Below are 19,331 nucleotides of genomic sequence, written 5' to 3' on the forward strand. Positions count from 1 at the left end.
GACAGAAAAAGGTATTATTCAGAAAAAGTGAGTTGTGCCCTGTTGGCTCTCTGAGCCTGTTGTCTACCCCCACGTGCAGGTGTTTCAGAGGTCTTCTCCCTCCTCCTTTTGATTTCCAGAAAGTTTCAAAGGATGTAGGGCAGACAACAGGATTACCAAGCTGCATAGTAAGTAATAGGCAGAGGCGAGTACCTTGTTCATATTGGCACCATGAAGCTGTACTGTGGCTCCCCTGAGAATAAATAATGTAAGCTTGTACCATGAGAGATGTTACCTGGTCAGCGTACTTAGCAGTAAGAGCTCTGCCATTAGGATTGTGTGTCGGCTAGTTCAGGTCACTTACGCTTTAACACATCACTGTCTCTTCTCTTCCCTCCTTCAGCCCTGTGAGTGGACACAGTTTAGGTGACAATGCTTATGGTGCCTATAGGAGGTTGCTGGCACAGGGTCATGGCTAGTGAAGTATTAAGCCTTTTTTTCCTGTTGCATTTTTAATTTAAATACTCATTTAGATTCCCCAAAGTGTAACACAGCTTTTTACTGTTGATTAGTAGGCGTGCAGGTGTTGTGCCTGAATGCTAATGGAGCAAAGTGACAAAGGCTTTTTCTGGTATTGAGGAATAACGTGGAATAGGGAAGCGTGGAAGTGAACCCCATAAACCTATTTCATTCAGGGTAAGATTAATCTTAAAATGCTCTTAAGCATCAAATAAGTCAAATAGACTATAGATATTTTTCTGTTATCTATGACAGATGTGTTTCAGTAACGATAGCTACTTAGTTATCCAAGTGACTGTCAGGATCTCACTGTGATGCAATAAAGCTCTTGGCAGTACAAATGAACGTACAAGTTCTTTTCTCCCAATGACATCCTTCCAATTTTTTTAACTAATCTCTTGGAAAGTGAACAAGATTGTTCCTTTTGATCTTTTCACATCTTATGTCCAGAGCTGCTTTTTCTCACCTGTTGACAGAGTAGGTGATGTAGTGTGACATAGAAATCACTGAAATATCACGTTGAATACATTATGACAAATGAGTTTAAAAAAATATAATTTTTCTCTCAAGTGCTGTTTCAGTAATCTTTAGAAATAAACATGAAATAATTAACTTTAGATGAAATACAGATTTCAGCTTGTCAGGTTGTTTGAAATCTTCCAAAAACTTATAAGTGATGCAACAAAGTAATGAAACAAAATATAATAATATCAAAGAGAGAATCTGACGTCAGGACGTACTTTTAGCATGAATTTTGTTGCAGTTGTGTTTACACCTCTGAGTAGGCCTTCTTCCCCATTCCCTTTGTTTCCACTACATATAATAATTTTGGGACATTAATATCCAGTTGTATTTTTATCCTAGCTTTTGAAATAATAGGAAACTTTACAGGAAGGGACCTCAGAAGAATATTAAGTCCTTGATTTATCATTTGCTTATAACTGAGGAATCACTTTAACTTTGCGGAAAAGCTTGCCTTGTTGCTGTTGCCAGATGGGGGAACTTAGAAAAGACCTTAGGTAGGTAAACAAAATATTAAACCCAGTAATTTTTTAACCCTTAAATTACACTGAGTTGCATTAAATTGTCTTTAGTTATAGCAGAAATTATTAAAAGCACTGATGTTCTCCTTGAATTTGCATTTCGAAGGACAGATGTCAATAGCATTTGGGCATTTGGAATTCTTACGTCTCAAACTGCAGGGGTCTTTGGCGTGTAGGTTGAGTAACACTAATGACTGTCTCTACTACAGTCAATTCTTATGAGGTGAAAGAAAAGCTTTATGACACGATAAATGTAAAATACAGGCTCTGTGTCTGCCTATATATATTTGTGAGTTAGGGTAGGAAAGCATAGTACTTTCATATATGAAAAATATGTAGATTTTTTTTTTTAAAAAAAGCAGAGTTAGGATGTGATTTGGTGCAATTGTCATGAGTTCTGCATTACATAGTACAGCATTTCAGTATTGACAGAGCTTTTTATTATTTTAAGGTACATCTTGGGTAACCTATCAAATGATAGCTATTTGTCCTTGAAAACCTTCAGCAATTCCATAGGTTCTCTGTGCAGTTTTTTAACGATATGTAACAGTTAGGCTAGAGATTTATTTTTTTTTTTTTTTGGGGGGGGGAAGCTATTTTCTCGCTGCAATTAAAATCTATTGCCTTTTGCACTGTACTTAGTATGAAGAGCAATTATTGTATTTTTATTTTGGTTAACTGTATGCATTTGGACATTCACCCTCATCTTTTTGAAGATAAATATGTCCAATTCTCCCAATGCTTTTCTTATATGCCACCTCATTAATGTCTCATCACTTTTTCTCCTCTCCTCTGAATTCATTCCAGTTATTCAGTGTATTTTTTAAAATGCAGGTCCCAAATACAGACACCGTAGTTACGCTTAACTTTCATTAGTGCTCAGCAGAACAGGAACACTTATGTATTTTTCTCTTTGAAGTTATTGATTATACATTCCCATGTGATAGTTTGCTGAACCGTTTTTACAATAGCGTGACATTTTGGCCGTTTCTGGTTCAAGAATCACTAATTCTGTAGAGGCATATGTGAATGTACACATGCATTTTCTGTTATTGATATTATCTTTTAGGTGCTTATAGATGGATTTGTTTATTTATGCTCAAATAATTCTGTGCAAAATGAAGGCCGGCTAGGTAATAGCTTTGACTTTTATCCTTTGTAAAGATAGGTACTACACTTTGTTTTCCATTCCCTGGAACTTTACCCATGCTCTGTGACTTCTGAGAAATTAATAACTCACGGCTGCTGCTAATTTCTGAAATACTACAGTGTTTTTCATCAGGTCCACTTAGTTTGAAAACATTTACTGCATTCAAGAAGTACCTAAATTAATAGGAAATTGTCTCAATAGTAGTCTTCCTCTGTTTTTCACTGATTAAGGAGCTCCACGTTAATATAATTAAGATTTTTTTATATATATATAGTTAATGTGTTGAAAGAAAAGGAGAATGAACATACATACCTAGACCTGCACTCATTTTAGTAGAAATTTCAAATCAAAATAGCTAGCTAATTGTAAGGAGGCATTTACATTTGTTCCCCATAGGGAAAAGCCTCCCTGTCATGCATACATTTGAAATATAACACGCTAAATCATTGCCTGCCTTTGCATGCTGAGAAGTTAGTGCAATTTCCTATCACCTTTGCATATCAGTCTATCAGTTTTAGATTTACATTCTAATGCTTCATTTGTCATGACCCACACATCAGAACTGACCTCCAGGCTTGGAAATTTGCAAGTTTTTTTCTTCCCTAGATGAGTATTTCAGCCTCTTTGGCACAGGTGCAGAAACTTCTTTAAAAAAAATAAAAGGAGCCACTGTAAATGTCTTTCCTGGTGCCAACTGGGACTTCAGTAGTATCAATTTGTACCACAAAAGGTTATTAAATCTTTATAAATGAGTCATTTACAGCTTGACTGACCTCTCTTCAGATTCCTTCTCTCCCCATTCTTTATTTTTATATTCTTTCTGTATAAAACTTGTCATCATTAACCAACTATATAACTTCCAATTAGGAAGGAAATACTGTTCCCCCATTCTTTTTCAAGATATATTTTTATTAAGATCTGTTCACTGAAAGTGAAGGTTTTATTTGTGTGGTAGTGAAAAGCCTATGGAGTGCATCAAATTTGGTTTAAATTTCTTGGAATCCTAATAAGCAGAACCTGATCTGCAAGCTGATGGTCTGCAGAGGGATTTATTGTGATAAAATAAATTCATAGGAGGCCCTTAGCTCTGTCCTGAACAAGTGCAATTCAGATGGAACAGAAGAAATTCAATTAAATTATCAGCTTATCTCAAAGCAAGGACTTTTGCTTTTACAATTTTCTTTCTTGATCTTATCAAGAAAATTAATGAATAAGGATGCAGTGGAACTACCTAGACGATGGATGTAACATGCCTCTTGGTTCAGCTGTTTGTCTATCTGAAGCAGAAACTGGAAATTAATCTTTTGGGCTACAGATTTAGAGAAAATTGCCTGTATTGGAATTTTGTGTTGGACACTGAATTATGTTGGCCCAGTATTACAGACAAATGCCAGTTTCCTATCTCAGTGGGAATATGCATGCATCTTTCTGTTGGAGATACTAAGCTGCGTTTTTAAGTCATGCAGGGTTGCCTCTGATAACCCTTGATGTAGAAGGACCTGGGTTATATCAGGCAGTTTTCAGACATGGGTGGAAGGCTTTCACTTGCCTGTTTGTTCTGAGGTATGACTTTTATCCCCCATGATAAAGCCACGATCCCATACAACTTTTCCTGTGCTGTAACAGCTATTGGCAGATGAACAACTTAGTTGTGACTGTAATGTAGTCAGCAGCCAATGTACACTACTCCACTTTGTCAAGGCAAACTCACTTCTATTCTTCTGTCTACTGCCTTGAAGTCCAAGAGTTTTCCTGTCTGTCTTAGCCCTAGTTCTTTGATGGATTGTTTATTTGCTGTATCAAATCACCTTTCAGAACATTTGATGAACATCTGACACCTGCAGGATAGATGGCATCAGTGATCACTCCTGTAAGTCTTTGCCCTCCAGTGGTACAGATCTTTCTGTCCTTCATGGGTAATTTGTACCAGTATTGGTATTCCCAGTTTTCTCCTGTCAATTGAGCTTTACTTGTGTCAGACTCAAAATTATAATGGGTGCTTTTCAAGGTAAACGTCACAGTAAACCTGGGAAATTTTACGGACTGGACTAGCTAAAATATTGCGTCCTCAACCTAACTGCATTTCAAAGTTGAGCATCATTGCTTTTGAATCAAATTCCAGGATTATATTCTAGGAAGAAATGTGGTAGGACAGGGAGCTCTCTATTACATTAGCGTTAAGCAATATCTAGTGAAATAAGACCGGGGTTTTAATTTCTTAGCACAAAGAGGTGAGAAGAAAATTATGAGTTGAAGTAGAGAAGTTAAATAGCTTTTAGACAACAGAATTGGTGGTTGTTAAAGATCCTGTATTGCACTTGTAAGAGGTTTGCAGAATGGCTGCAGTTTTATGTTGCTGTTATCAAGACGCAAGTAACAGCTTGATGAGTATGAAGTGGTGCATTCGTTCTTCATCTCTTTTGCAGAGAGGAGTCAGGATAGCACTGCAGCGGTGCTGTCTGACTCCAGCTCCACTCAGGATATATTTAATGAGCCTGCCAGTTCTCAAGACAGCCTGAGGAAGACTTACACAGAGAAGAGGATTTCTACTACCTGTGCTGATACACTGGTGCCCAGCAAAGAGACCTTGGGAGCTACAGAGAAGAGTATGCCTGATTTAATAGATAATGTCAGCTGGTATTTTCTCATTAAAATGTTTCTTGTGGCATGCAGAAGCACTGAAGTATGTTCCACTGTGACTGGGAATTTTAACTAGGCATTAGTGCTGCACGTATGTGTGTAGCTTAAAATTGGAACCGTGCTTTGCTTATGTGGCCATCATCCCAATTTATACTACCTGTTAAACCTTACAGAGAAAAGAATAATTATAAACTGCTTTGTCTGGCGTGCCTTCTTTTAGGTTATTATTTACTCTTTCTTCAATGTTTCAAATCTCTAAATAATTTACGGAGTAGTTATTTGAAAATAATCTCAAAAAAACCAGTTTTTCTTTTGCCTTTTTTGTTCTGGCCTGGTAGCAGCTTTGATATTCAGTACTTAGAAGAGCACAAGTAGTGGAATTAGATATTTTATTCCACTGGATACTTTATTTCAGTGGAGAAAGTGGAATTGCTCTCTACCAAACTTTTCCATATATAATTTTACTGTGTTCTGTATGCCACTGGAAAAAGTGTTTCAAAATACGTTAACTGGAATTTCCCTTTGTCTGATGTTTGTACAGTTGTACGTGGCAGTAGATAGAGAGGGAGGACTTCAGTAGGGAAAGACAGACAAGACCAACGTATAAATTTTGCCCACTTTTCTGGGTTGTGGAACCAGAATGTTGCACATCATTGACCTTTATTAGAACAAGTGTTGTATTTTTCCATCAAGCTATCTGTAGAGTAAAATTATAATGGATACATAGATTGTCCAAGCAAATTTTGAAAAATTTCTGTTCTGGAAAATGTTTGACTCAAAGGTCAGCCTTATTGGAGAAAAAGTTAAGGAGCAGCTTCATACTTAAGGATGAAATAGACTTTAGTATATCTCTAGCCTGCTGGAAGATAAAATCTAATATACGAAGCTCTTTATCACAGTAAACTTCTTTAACACAGTAAACTTCCATGACTAAAAATCAAAGTTAAAACAATTAATCTGAATGTAGCTTGCATGTTTTCAGCAATAATGACTACCTAACAGGAAATGTGGAAGCTCCCACTGTCACAGATGTTTTCTGAAGTAAGATTTGGTATCCTTCAAGAAAAGATGGGTCAACTGAACTACGAGTTACCAAGTGAATCACAAAAATATTTGTATGGAACTGTAGGTCCTACATTATCCAGAAGGCCAGGTTATCTGCTGCTAATCATTCTGTCCAATCCTAAATTGTATTCTGGAATTGAGTTGTTCTAGGTAAATTGTTAAGAATCATACATTTCACTTGGCAGGATGGCTTTAATTTTCTATTCCTCCTTCCTTTCTTTGCAATAGAATTTAACTGAATTTACACTTTCATTTTGTTTTGTCATGTTCTGTCCCCCACTCCCACCTCTTCCAACAGTACATAAAATCCTGTGTTGTGTAAGGTGTGCTGAATTCTTGCTATTGCTGATGTAAAAACCCAAATGGAGAGAACAGTGTGTGGCTCTGTTAAAGAGCTGAAGATTACTTATTCGTTAAACATCACAAATAGTCTTTTTTTTCAGGAACCACTGAATAATTCTATCTATGCTTTAATGATGAAAAGGATTACCATTTGTTGTTTTTAATTTTTGTCATTTTCTATATTTCATTTGCCATTTTGTAATTTTCATTGTCACTTTTGTGTTCTCTTAACGTTCAAGTTACAGGAAAGTCAGAAGAGGTGCTGGAGACCTCAGAATCTTACCATCCTGCTGAGCCTACTGGCCAGAAAATTCTGATGGAGCCTCTGTCTGCTTCTGGCAATCCCATCAAAGCTGCAATCTCCCCACCCTCACAGGGGGACTGCAAAAAGAAAACGGAGCCTTGTGGAGATGCACCTGAATTTCCTCATGGTCTTCCAGCAGACCTCGAGGAACAGCGGAAGTTCCTGACAGAGCAGTGTATTGCCTCCTTTTGTTTGTGTCTCAGCCGCTTTCCCCAGCACTACAAAAGCCTCTACAGATTGGCATATCTGTACACGTACAGCAAAACACACAAGGTGAGCAGACCACTGGTACAGTAGCTGACTAGCTGTGTTTATGGCCCAAGTAAACAAACTGCATTGTCATTTGTACTGATTCAGAAGTCACAGTGTTGAAATACAGCAGATAAGTTTGTTTAATGCAGTCTGGGTTGGAACTATGCTTTGCGAAGACTTCAGCTCCTAGGTTGTCTGATTCGTGTGTGTGAGGCCAGCTGAGTTGAAAATGTCTTTTATTACTGAACTAAGTAATTTTTTTTTCATTCAGCAGAGAATTGCCTTTTAGATACGTCACGTAAATTAAGATGGTCTCATAAAAATGACAGCAGTTACTTTTTACTGAATAAGTGGACTGAAAAGTGACTTGGAAGCAGAAATTCATTAGTAGTGGTGTAAACACATCGTGTGACACAGACTTTCTGGGTATCTTGGCTCTTTGTAGAATGAAAGTTTTTCTACTCTCAGAGCATAGAGGTCATCTTGAGTAAGACAAAATTTGCTGTTTAGAAATCACTGAGTGAAAGTCAGTCAGAGATCCTACTGCTCACGAGCTGGTGATTTTGAATTAAACAGGAATAACAATGGCTTGGTGACAGTAATAGAATCTGTTCCTATTTGAGGTGAGGGCACAATAACTTGCTTCCTCCAGCACAACCCTTGTATGTTCTTAATACTAAAATTAATTTCAAGCCTTCTGCTATGAATTATCATTGTTTTGATTTTAAAATTATGTAATTATTTTACTTCTGCATATGTTTTTTATAATCCTTTGTCTTTCTGAAGTATCAGTTAGTAAACTGTGTATGAATAGTAGGTTGAAATTACCAGAGTTACTTCCCTAATTGTTGTAACTAAGGTTTGAACGCACAGATTTTGTATTTGGAAGTCTTGTGTTATGTCATATGCTGCACTGCATGGCTTCCTGAATTCTCTTCCCCACCAGTACTGAAGCTTGTGTGAAAAATAGGGAAGGGGAGGTAATGGAAACAAATCATACCCCTTGCCTCATGGTAGAAAACGTATTAACAGCACTGCTGTGAATTGAGCAGTAGCATGTCTTTGCAATCTACTAAAAGGTGATGAATATTCCCTTTAGCTGTACAGTGATTATCCAGAAGAACATTACCATTTTTTAAAGGTAGCTTGTTTTGAAAACATTCTTATGCTCTTTGCATGTGACAGTTGTTAATTTTTCCATGGAGCTAATCATTAGTAGGAGCCATAGATTCCTGCAATCTGTCATAACTGTTGCTGACAAATGATTTTGTATCAACATTCAACAAAAAAGGCTGCCTGTTTTCAATTTGTTGGTTCAGATAGCATGTCCTTGCCTGAGAAACTACTTGCAAAATACTTTCTTCTTTTTTCTTTTCCAGATGACGCCTTCTCTTTTGCTTTTTGTATCTGTCTCCCCATATACATATCAACTTAGTGATCTGTAAATGTTTTTCTCTATGGAATACACATTGTTGTCTAAATCTATCTCCTGTTCGAACTCAGAAAAATTAAATCCTGCCTGTTTGAACCTGTTAGTTCCCAGACTGGCTTCAGCTAGCATTATTGGGGTTTACTGTCCTTTTTTGTTACTTCTCTGCATAACAAACAACTACTCAAGACTGCAAAAAAAATATTTTCTACTCATAGATGTATGGTACTTTCATGAGATTGGAATTTTCTCATTCAGGTTCTTTTCTAGAGTAATGTCAAATGTCTGTGTTCTAATGGTATACTAATGAGTCTTTAGTGGGAGTTACAGTCCTAAACACACTTAAACCACAAAAATGAATCTATGCATTTTCAGCAATAACAGCAGTAAAAAGTATCCTTAGATACATACTGATGATAAGCCTGATTTAAAGAATGATAAAATTATATCAGTTTGAGTTGCTGTGGAGGCAGAGTGGATCACTAGTAAATTTTAAAAAGCTGAAATTAATTTTTAAATGCGTATCAACATCTTGGAAAATTCAGCATTTCTGTTCCAGTGCCAGGAATTTGTTTGAAGAATTTAGACTGATGGCCAAAATTCATGGTTGGCTGGGAGAGGAGAGGATTGGCAGGTCTCCACAGTGCATAGAAAAACAAATTTTCCATATGCGATCTGTTTTCTCCCATTTTACAGTGTTACTGGTTTTGCTGTTGCAAGATTAGTAAAAATAGTGAGCGCTTTTTTTAACATCCTTTTCAAAATCTTTCAACATTTTGTTTGGCTATGTGTTCCGATTCCCTCCCCCCGCAAAATCCTGCTTGCTATTTGGAGGCTATTTCTCTTTGTTTTATTCTGTTATCAGAGCAAATTTGTACATAGCTGGTTTTTGTTTTTTGTTTTTTTTTTTTAAATAAACGTGCAGGAAAGTAAGGATGAATTTTCAGAAGTTACTTCATTGCCAGTTTGGGCAGTAGTTTTAGTTTCCCGTTCACCTTGTCTGTGTCTTGAAGTAAAGCCTTCATCCTTTGTAATTTTTACCTCCAAAATGAGCGTTGGCACCGTTTGGAATGAGAAGATAGGATTTGGCAAGATGTTCATCGGTATAACTAAAAAAAGTGTTTGCGTTGTGGTTGTTAGGGATCAGTACGTAGAACTGGTCTGATACTCTGCAACCAGCAAATTGTCAGGAAATAAAAATATTTGTTTACGTGCTTTTTTAATCTTAAATAAAAAATACTCTGTAAATCCCAGAAGATTTTGCTCACAGGTATTGTTTATACGACTTAGTTTTTTTAAAGTTTTTATCTTCTGTTACATCCATTATTAACAGAGAGCCCTTAATGGGGAAATCAATGTTGGGTGTAACATGTCAGTAGCATGACAGTTCAGTCAATCTAGGCATAGTACGTGTATGTAAAAATTACAAGATTATATATATGTAGGTTCAATTTATACTTAGAAACAGGCATAATCTGTAAGCATAATAGATGTAAGCATTTAAAGTAGCAACAGTGTGGTAATAACAGTTCATTCAAAAGGCTACCCTTCAAGGTCAGTAGTCTTTTTATTTTGCTTTTATTTGATGCAGTAGCAATAGGATGTTTTTGAAATGAAGTCTTCTAACAGAGTATAAAAGAACAAAGAGGGAAGGATTAAGTTGTAGTAGGATGTTTTGTACGCCTCTCAGCAACACTTCATGGAGTTTCCGTATTAGGTAAACATTCTGACTTCTGACACCATTGAGTTGAGGGAAGTCAATTGCAGGTGACTCAGATTTCCACTTGGTTGACCTTAAGAGATTTTCCTTTTCCACTTTAACAATGGTGGTAAACTTTTTTGCAAGTTATTGTCCCCTGTCAGTCATCTTCTCTTTGAGTCTTGGGGTGATGAAGATGTGGGAGGCAACAGCTGAACTGGAAAGGGTGCTTCATAATTGCCCTGAGTCAGACAGCTAAAGCCAGCATTTCAGACTGGCAAGCAGTGTGCCAGGAAGAATAAATCCTTTTTGCGTTGTCCTGGATCCCTTCACCCGCTCCTGATAACTTCATCAGCTAAAAACTAAGCAGAGCAGACTGAAGTCTAATGAATTAAGACCCGCTCAGGCGTATTTACTGGGAAAAACTGATCATGCTGATTTAAGGAGAAGGGTAGTGGAAAATCTGTAACTACATCTTTTATTCCTATTAGTTTTGATTGTGTGAAGTTACCGTGTAATTGCCCCTTTTGTCTGAGTGATCTTTTTTCCTCCTAGCTAGGCTGTTGTCATCATCTTGTTCAATAAAAGACTATGAATGATATGTATCAAATACATGCCTATGGATGGTCAGTATGATATGCACAGCAGATCACCAGAGCATGATGCTACACTTAATGATCTCTTAACATTTTAATTGTAGAACTTAGATTCAGGAATACATCCATAGCTTAAATTTGTTTAGACTGGGGTTTTATATTTAAGCTTTGTGGTGGTAGCTTTCTTATGGGTTTTGTTTTCCTTTAATTTTTATGCGATAGTTTTAACTATAAGATTCAGATTGCTACACATTAGGCGATTTTTTACTTCATTTTCACACTGGGAATTTACTTCTGTTTCTAATGACTATGACTGGCATAAAGTAAAGCATTTGTGTGTCTGGATCTTGGACATTATGATAGGCTTATTTTTTATGGACTCTGATTTTATTCAAAACAGGATGACTTTCATGGAGGCACAGATTTTTGTAGGTTCTTTCCTTGTTTTATTTTCTTCTGTATGTATTTCAAAGTATTTTGCAGGCTTAGGTTAATAGGATTACAGAAATACGTATTACAAAAGAAGTACTGTAGGGAAAAGTTAGCATACAATTAAGTTAACATACTTTGCTTTCCTCAAACTTAGTTGAATTTGATACTCAGTGATAATAATTAAATTTACTGGTTCCCCTGTAGCCAGAAAGTCCCTTGTGATGTTTATGAGTGAACATGTATGTGTTCCATAACAAAAGAAAGCGATCCAAATACCCTTGACTGTCGTACTCTATAATCATGAAGGTCCTGTATAAGGACTTACATCAGCTCTCTGAATGAAGGATTTTTGACATCTGTAAATATCTGGTTAGTATTTTCAGTGTCCAGCTCTCTTGCACATGAATCTGTAATCAGCATTTTGCTAGAGGAGATGCTCCAATTCTGTGAAGACAGTGGAGATTTCTGCATGATTACTGTCATTAAGACAAAAGCACTTACGATTGAGCAGGGCTTTTACTGTTTCACCAATAATATGGAATACAGGATAAGAATTTTGGTAATACCACCCCCCCGTGCCCCCTCCCATGCAAAAAAAAAAAACCCAAAACCAAAACCCCAAACTAGAATATACTTCTTGGGTGGACATGATTTAATCAAATTTATGATTCATAGAAGCATATTTCCAGCCTAAGAACACAAATCAGAATTCAGCATTTCCATTTGTCTCTGTGAACCAAATATCTTCCTCTTTATCTGCTCTGTAGTGAAGTTGTCTCTAAAAAAGCCAGTCTAATGCAGCTCAAATGCTACTTTCTAATACTGAAATAAAAAATGAAGTAAAGCAAAACTTCCGTCAGTGAAACCTTGCAATTAATAATTGTCCCATCTGTTAGTATTGTTTTGCCTAGAGCCAACAGCCTGTCCCTAGTTCTCGACTACACAGAGGATGTTCATGCACTGAACTCTTAGAGGGGTAATGCTTTTATGAATTTTTGTTGTCTGTCATTTAGTTTCCTACTGATACTTTCTTGTTAACTCACTAAATTTGATGACAGATGTGGAATTTTCCAGAGAGGTTAAGTGAAATTACATAGAGAGCAATGGCTGGGTAGAGGTAAAAGGCCTGAATTCACCATCCCACTAAAATAAGGCTGCAGTTCAAGCCTAATGGTTGCCTCTTCTGTTAGGCCCGGGCACTGGCAGGCATGCCTCACAGGTAGTTAGCCCTAGGGAAAAGCTGAGCGGCGGCTTCCAGAGTGTGTGTCTGTGGGGAAACTGCGGGGACTGAGGGAGAGGGAGGGCCAGGGCGGGCAGTGTGGAGCTAGGTGTGTGGAGAAAGGCTGCGGGATACCCAGGACAGTGAGTTCCAATGTTTGCTGAGAAACTTTCTATTTTTATATATAAATTATTTTATACTGAGCATTAAAATTCAGCTTTTAACAAAACAATTAAGGTGTTTTAAATATACCTACAGTTCAGGTTTCTGTAGGTGATAGGAGAATGGAGGGTGGGTCTCAATGAAAAGAATACAGGTTTAAAAAAAAAACAAAAGGCAAGAAAGAAAAACTTGATGATTTGAGGCTGGATTCAGCAGCTAGGGACTGACTATCCTGCTGGGTGCCTGCCCTGAGAAGCAAGCTGGCTTCTCTCTCCAGAGGGATGTCTTCTCCAAATCACATGCCTCTACAAATACTGTGTGAACGGCAGCTATATGGAAAATGAGAAAGGACAGTGCAGGCTAATAATTAAAAGCAAGCGAGTGCTTTGTACATCTACCTGTGGTGGCATTTCCATCCCCTGCTTGCAACTTACGTGCCTCGTTTTGTCCACAGAACCTGCAGTGGGCCCGCGATGTGCTGCTGGGCAGTGGGGTCCCCTGGCAGCAGCTGAAGCATATGCCTGCGCAGGGCCTCTTCTGTGAGAGAAACAAGACAAATTTCTTCAATGTAAGTTTATATAGCTGATAAACACACCTGTACTTTCTCAGCCATCATTTTAACACCTGTTTCTCATTTGAAAGGTTTGTGAAGGGACAGTAATGTGAAACCCAGCAAAGGTGCATTGAACAAGCCATGAGTGGCTAAAGGAAAGGCAGAGTTGTATTATAGAGATATTTACTGGGATTTTCCTCTCTTGAAGGGAACCACATTAGAAGTATTATTTCTGATGAGCTTGAAATCACGGGGAGAGAAGCACCAACATTTCTCAGTTATGCCTCATTTACCATATACTTGATGGTTGAGCCCTCTATAAAAATTCTAATTCTGTTCGTCTTAATTATCCTCTTGTTTGCTGTTTCTTAACTAGATTTGCACTTCTCATGACAAAAAAATAGTGCTAGTTGCTCTAAGACATGTCCAGAGTTGGAAGGACCTTTCCTGTATTCAGCTTTTGTAGTGTTGCTCAGCAGAAAGAGTATTTCCAAGTCACATGGTGTAGCAGCAGCACTACTGTATAGACGGCCCCTGTGTCCATGGTGTCTTCTGGTCCGCAGAGGTGTCAGTGCCTCTCAGTGACATGGGACACAGAATACTTCTGAGACTTACATGAGCATTTATCTACCAAATTATCTGCTGTGATTGTGACTTAACACGTTGCTCTTGTCTTCAGTATCTCTGGCTATTTTGTGGTATCTTCTAGGTTTTTGTGCCTTCTGCTCTTTTGTGATAGGATTCTGTAGCTGTTTTGCGGCTTGCAACGTGTGGCGAGAACCTGAAGATGTTCTTTTTGTCTTTCTGGACTATGTATCTGTTATATGGTTGCCTGTGATTGCAGTGACAGAATTTTATGTCTCTGCTTTCCCATCTGGTGCTTCTGTTCTAATATTTTAATTGTGGAATTAATTTCCATTTTATATTTGTTAACATCTGTCTTCATTTTTCCTGTATGTTGTGTTAATTAGCACCTCTGTGCAAACTTCTCTGTTAAGTATAAGGTAAGTGCTCTTCTCTGATTATAATCCCGCAGATGGGTTGAATAGCTAAGGAATACTGACAGTGGTTAAAAATTGTATCATGGATCAGTTTGCAAAATAAGCTTCTATGTCATTCCATCTTTCTGGACAGAAGTTTTTATTAACAGACACTGTCAGGCTGATAGCGTGTAGACTGAACAGTTGTGACCCGATTGATGACTACATGGCTTTGTTCTAGTTATTTCCCTGCAATATCTGCCTGCCTTCTCTACAAGAATCCTGCAATGTGATTAACTCTTCAAGCTGGTGAACACTTTGGCTGAGATCCAGATAACACAAGTATTCTCATAGAAGTTAATGAAATTAATCAATGTGCTTCAAGTAAAGTGTGAGCTTTGCATGATCAAGGCTGACTTGTTCATCGTTGCAGGGTTAAGTGTCAAGAGTATTGTATGTTTTCATGTATGAGGAAAATGAGCAGTAGGGAACTGAGCAGTGTGTATAAGGGAGTGTTTCTACTAGAAAATGGGAATTACCACATTAAGAGAAATCAGTGGTTGACCTAAGTCATGTCTAGTTTTTGAATGCTAATGCTAGATAGTTTAAATTAAAGATAGATTCCATTGTATCCCTAGGTGGATGTTTCCATCATTATTTCAAAAAACAAGCATTCCCTATTCCTTATATTGCTCTTTTTATACTCTAAAGGATGAAAAGTGCTAGTATAGATACTAGACAACTGTATAATAATTCCATCTTGTAAATCAACAAAAACTTAATTCCCATAATTTAATATTATTAATTTTCTTTAATAAGGTATTAAATATACTTTTAAATAAACTATAGCCTTCAACAAAAGGTATATATGCTGGCCCAGTGCAATATATCGGCAACGCTTTTCAAAAAGAGAGATGATGTGTGAAAATTAAGTTCTCAGCTTGAACTTGGGCCTGCCAACAGACAATGACAGTGTAGAGTCCTCCATGTAGACCGCTGCCTCCAGGCTTGAGAAATTTCAGTTTGGGCACTCAACTCCAGTGTGTCTCAGTTATGCTGATAGTATAACTAGCACATAGAGTGCCTCAGACAGCAAAACAACTTGCTGAGGCCTTTGTGAATCAGTGCTGACATCTTAACTTACTCCTGCATGCATATAGGTTAGCTTTCCTGTTAACAGGTACAGTGTACATTATGAGTTCAGCATGATAAAATATTTTGGTGGTCTCATTTTCTACCCAGCTATATTTTCAAAATCCTCTTCAAGTAACACTCTGTGTGGAACATGTGGCAGTAATCCAGTACAGATGACACAGACATAGATCTGGATTTTCTCACTGTGCTAAGAGAGAAAGGGCTACAAGTGCCCTTGAAAAAAAGCTGACATTCCAGAATTGAACAAACTGAAATCTGTGAACAACTTGGAAAAAAAAATCTCTCAGCACTGCATTGACCTTGTCTGGGTTAAACCTCAGCTAGTTTGTTCTCATGCAAACTCCTAGCCAGGCAGTGGGTAAGCATATATACTGTACCATCTGGGTCAGTGCTCAGAGTATAGACTTTTGTGTCATCCATTGCATACAGATTCTGTTACAGCACACTGTCCCAGCTAGTATCTTCACATACAGAGTCGGGTGATAAAAGAGAAATTATAGAGCTCTACAAAAGTAAGCAATTGCATCTAATCTTAGAAATTAAACGGCCAACCTTAAGATTTTTCTAAGCTTATTAATGTCCTCCACAGTAATTTTCAACAGAAGCACTTTGCCTGAAGTGTTTATTTGCTTCCATTGAATGCACTTGGTTTTATTTTTGAGAACTCTTTGGCCTTAATGATATAAAAGAGTTAAATTAATGTCTAAGTGGTTTTCTGTTTACTATTGAAATACCTTTTTCTTCTGCAGCAAGTAGCACTAGTGTCTTTAATCTCTTGTACAGAAGATTCAGGGATGCTGAAATTATAGCTGACTCAATTTTACAAGTACAAACAACCGCGTGCAGAGAGAAAGCTAGCAGCTCAAAGACAAGTGGGGACTGTGCCAGCCTACTCCTCCCAGACATTTTATAAATCATGCATACTCCTAGTAGAATTATTTATGAAATGTTTATGACAGCACTGTATGAAAAGAAATAAACCTGGGTAAAGCTGTCTCCTTTTAAATTTTACAGCAGAACTGCTGGTCTGAATCTGTGTGTCACGGTCTGTTGTCTAATTTGTTAGCTGTCACTCAGCTGGAACTGAAATCTCTTTGAATTCACTTTTTACTGTCTTCAGATTGAGCAAAAAAAGGCATGTTCACTTAGCCCTGATTTCTTCTCATTTGACATATTAGAATAATGTCAGGATGCACAGAACTTTCCTTTTTAAGTTCTAAGAAAAAACATGCTTACTGCATTATTGTACCTATTTGTTTCCCAACCAGAAAAGAATGGCCCTGGTTTTCTAGGACTAGAGGTTTTTGCACGCTCATGGCCCTGCTAGTGACAGCAATCATTGTATGAATGATTATTGCAGTTAGACTTACAGGAGTTTTAGCTATGTTCCTATAAATTAATACCGAGTCTTTTTTGTTTGGCCAGTTAACCCATTTCTCTATAACCTGCATATACAGGTACACTCTAGCTTTTCTTCTCTTCTCTTCTCTTTGTCTGTGTGGAAATAGAGACTTTTTTTAGAGGGCTCCAAGATGGTTTCCATAGTAACTAAAACAAATTAATTCACCAAGATGAAAAAAAATCCCAAAACATTGCCATATATAGTAGAGCACTTTTTAAATATATTCAGATTTCATGCCACTGTTAATAAAACAAAGTTAAACTTTGTGCACAGATGATGGGTATTCATCAGTGGTGGGTGGTGATTGTGAAAGAGGCGTTTTGGTGGTTGAGCTCAGTGTACCAGTAACTTCTCCATATGGTTTAATATATAGTATTTGTATTTTCCTGGCACATCATCTGTGGTAATAATAATCTCTTGTAATAAAGGTCTTGATGTCTATCTTTGGTAACTGTTCCCCACATATGAAAGCTGTACATGCACGCAATATACTATAATGCAGACATTCATGTGCATGAAGTTGCTGCAGACTGTTAAGGATAATTGTTCTATTTTTAATTCCAAAAGAAACGCAATGTGTTTATTCTCTGCTGTATCCCTGACACTCTTCCTTCTGTGGTCTGAGTAAGCAGGGTCAACTTAAGGCGGCAGCATCCACTGGGAGCCAGAAGCTGGGAGATAGCAGGGATTTTCCTTTAACTTGCCATTGTTCATATCAGGTGTGACTGGGCAAAGGCAGGAGACCTCCGCTATGCAGAACTGCAAGTTCTGCACACCAGACAGTTAAAGTCTAAGTTTGGTGCTGCAAATTTCTAGAGGTAGTTCTTATTATAGCATGGTGATAACCAGTGGGTGCTTTCTCTGTTACTCTCCGTGTGTAGCAGGTTCTTTCCCTAGTTGTGTTTCAGGTTGAGAGTTACATCTCTTTGCCTTACCAGAAGACAGTTGATTCTGAGAAAGAGAAAAAGGTGCAAGGGCTGACTCTGTTTTGGGATTCCGTACAACAAAGCCATACAGGTGAATCTGAGATGTAGGAAAGAAGGCTGTTATGAAGTCCGTGATATAAAATCATGGAGGAGAAGTTCATTGGGAATGGCAAGGGGGAAAAAAAGGCAGTTTCCTGGAAGCTGGGTAGTTGTATTGTGGAAGTTTCATTATATGCCTCAATTGTTTTATACCTTCCCTTAGACATACATTACTGGTCACTGTCAGAAACATAGCACTGAGTGCTATGGGATTTTATTTTGATGTGACAGAACCTTATTTTATTTCTCTCCCAGCTCCTGAAGTGTAACCTCAGTGTTTATGATTCCCATTACTTGAACTAAAATTAAACATTCATTACAGAATTCAATGTCTCTGTTAGAGATAAGTGGCTATGTATCATCTGAGGGAAGAGGGAAGTTCATTAGGGTGGTCTGAACCTATTCTAGACACTTGTTTTTGCCCAGTCTGAGGTTGCTACTAATGTTGACTTCAAGAACCCCCAGATACCATGCAGGGCCAAGGGCAGCTCTTCAAGGCTGATTGTGGCAACCTGACCAAAGCTTCAGGTTCACTGTTTCCTACCATGTACTGTAAAAACCTGAAACTGGAGGCAACAGCACACTAAAATCACTTTCCTAGAACTTTTACTGCTCCTCTTGCCTTTCTGTCCTTGACTGGTGGTAGATCTGGGTTACTCTCTTCCTGCTCATAGTTGGTATCTGTCTTTTCAGTTGGCAAGTGTGCTTCCAGCTCCTAGACATCTGCTATGTGGAACACGAGTCTTCTGAGCAAAATAATGTCATCTGAATCAGCTTGGGGGAAAAGGGAAAGAACTTGAAAGTTACTGTGCATGCATGTGAGTTGAGATTGTATGTCAGCATGGTGAGATTTTGATTTTAATCATGTATCAGGGCTCTAAGAAAACTAATGCTTGTTTTTAGCTTGGTCATGATTGGTTGCAACTTTTTGAAAAAATGTTGGTCGCTCTAGTGCTTCTAACATTTTATGTGAAAATGAGCATAAGAGGATGCCAACTCAAGTTTAAAAAAAAAAAAAAAACAAAAGAAAAAAAAGACAAAAAAAAAAAGACAAGTGACATCCCAGAAATCATTTCGTTATTCAGTTTTGCCCTTCTTGCTTCTGAGTGTTTTGGATACCATATTTATGCAACCACAACAGAACAGAAACAATGAAGGAATAATTTTTAAAAAACCCTTTCTGATTCCAGCAGCTAGCTCGAAACAAGTTGTTAGTATCATTTAATAGGTGGTATACAAAAAAAAAGTGGCAAAGGTGACCTCCACCATTAACACTGACCTTCTATCTGTTTGCATAAAACAAAATAACAATAGCATAATGACAACACATGTTAATAGTCTAATATTTTTGTGCCTTTTTTTTTTCTTCTTTATGGTAGGCAGAT

At 37.6% G+C, this 19,331-nt stretch overlaps 1 protein-coding gene across 8 annotated transcripts in view; it reads left to right on the forward strand.

Moving 5' to 3' along the window:
• CABIN1 (calcineurin binding protein 1) overlaps positions 1–19,331 on the forward strand; it is a 117,259-nt gene that overhangs the window by 39,591 nt on the left and 58,337 nt on the right. For 7 of the 8 annotated variants that reach the window (XM_075110564.1, XM_075110560.1, XM_075110562.1 and 4 more), the window contains 3 exons: positions 5,118–5,297; positions 6,978–7,315; positions 13,286–13,399. In XM_075110564.1, coding sequence (XP_074966665.1) covers positions 5,118–5,297; positions 6,978–7,315; positions 13,286–13,399 — 632 coding nt within the window. The remainder of the gene's footprint in view (positions 1–5,117; positions 5,298–6,977; positions 7,316–13,285; positions 13,400–19,331) is intronic. The other variant, XM_075110563.1, reaches the window with a different exon arrangement.

This window comes from Phalacrocorax aristotelis, chromosome 15 (genome assembly GCF_949628215.1).
Source record: "Phalacrocorax aristotelis chromosome 15, bGulAri2.1, whole genome shotgun sequence".
In the NCBI taxonomy this organism is placed as follows: Eukaryota; Metazoa; Chordata; class Aves; order Suliformes; family Phalacrocoracidae; genus Phalacrocorax; species Phalacrocorax aristotelis.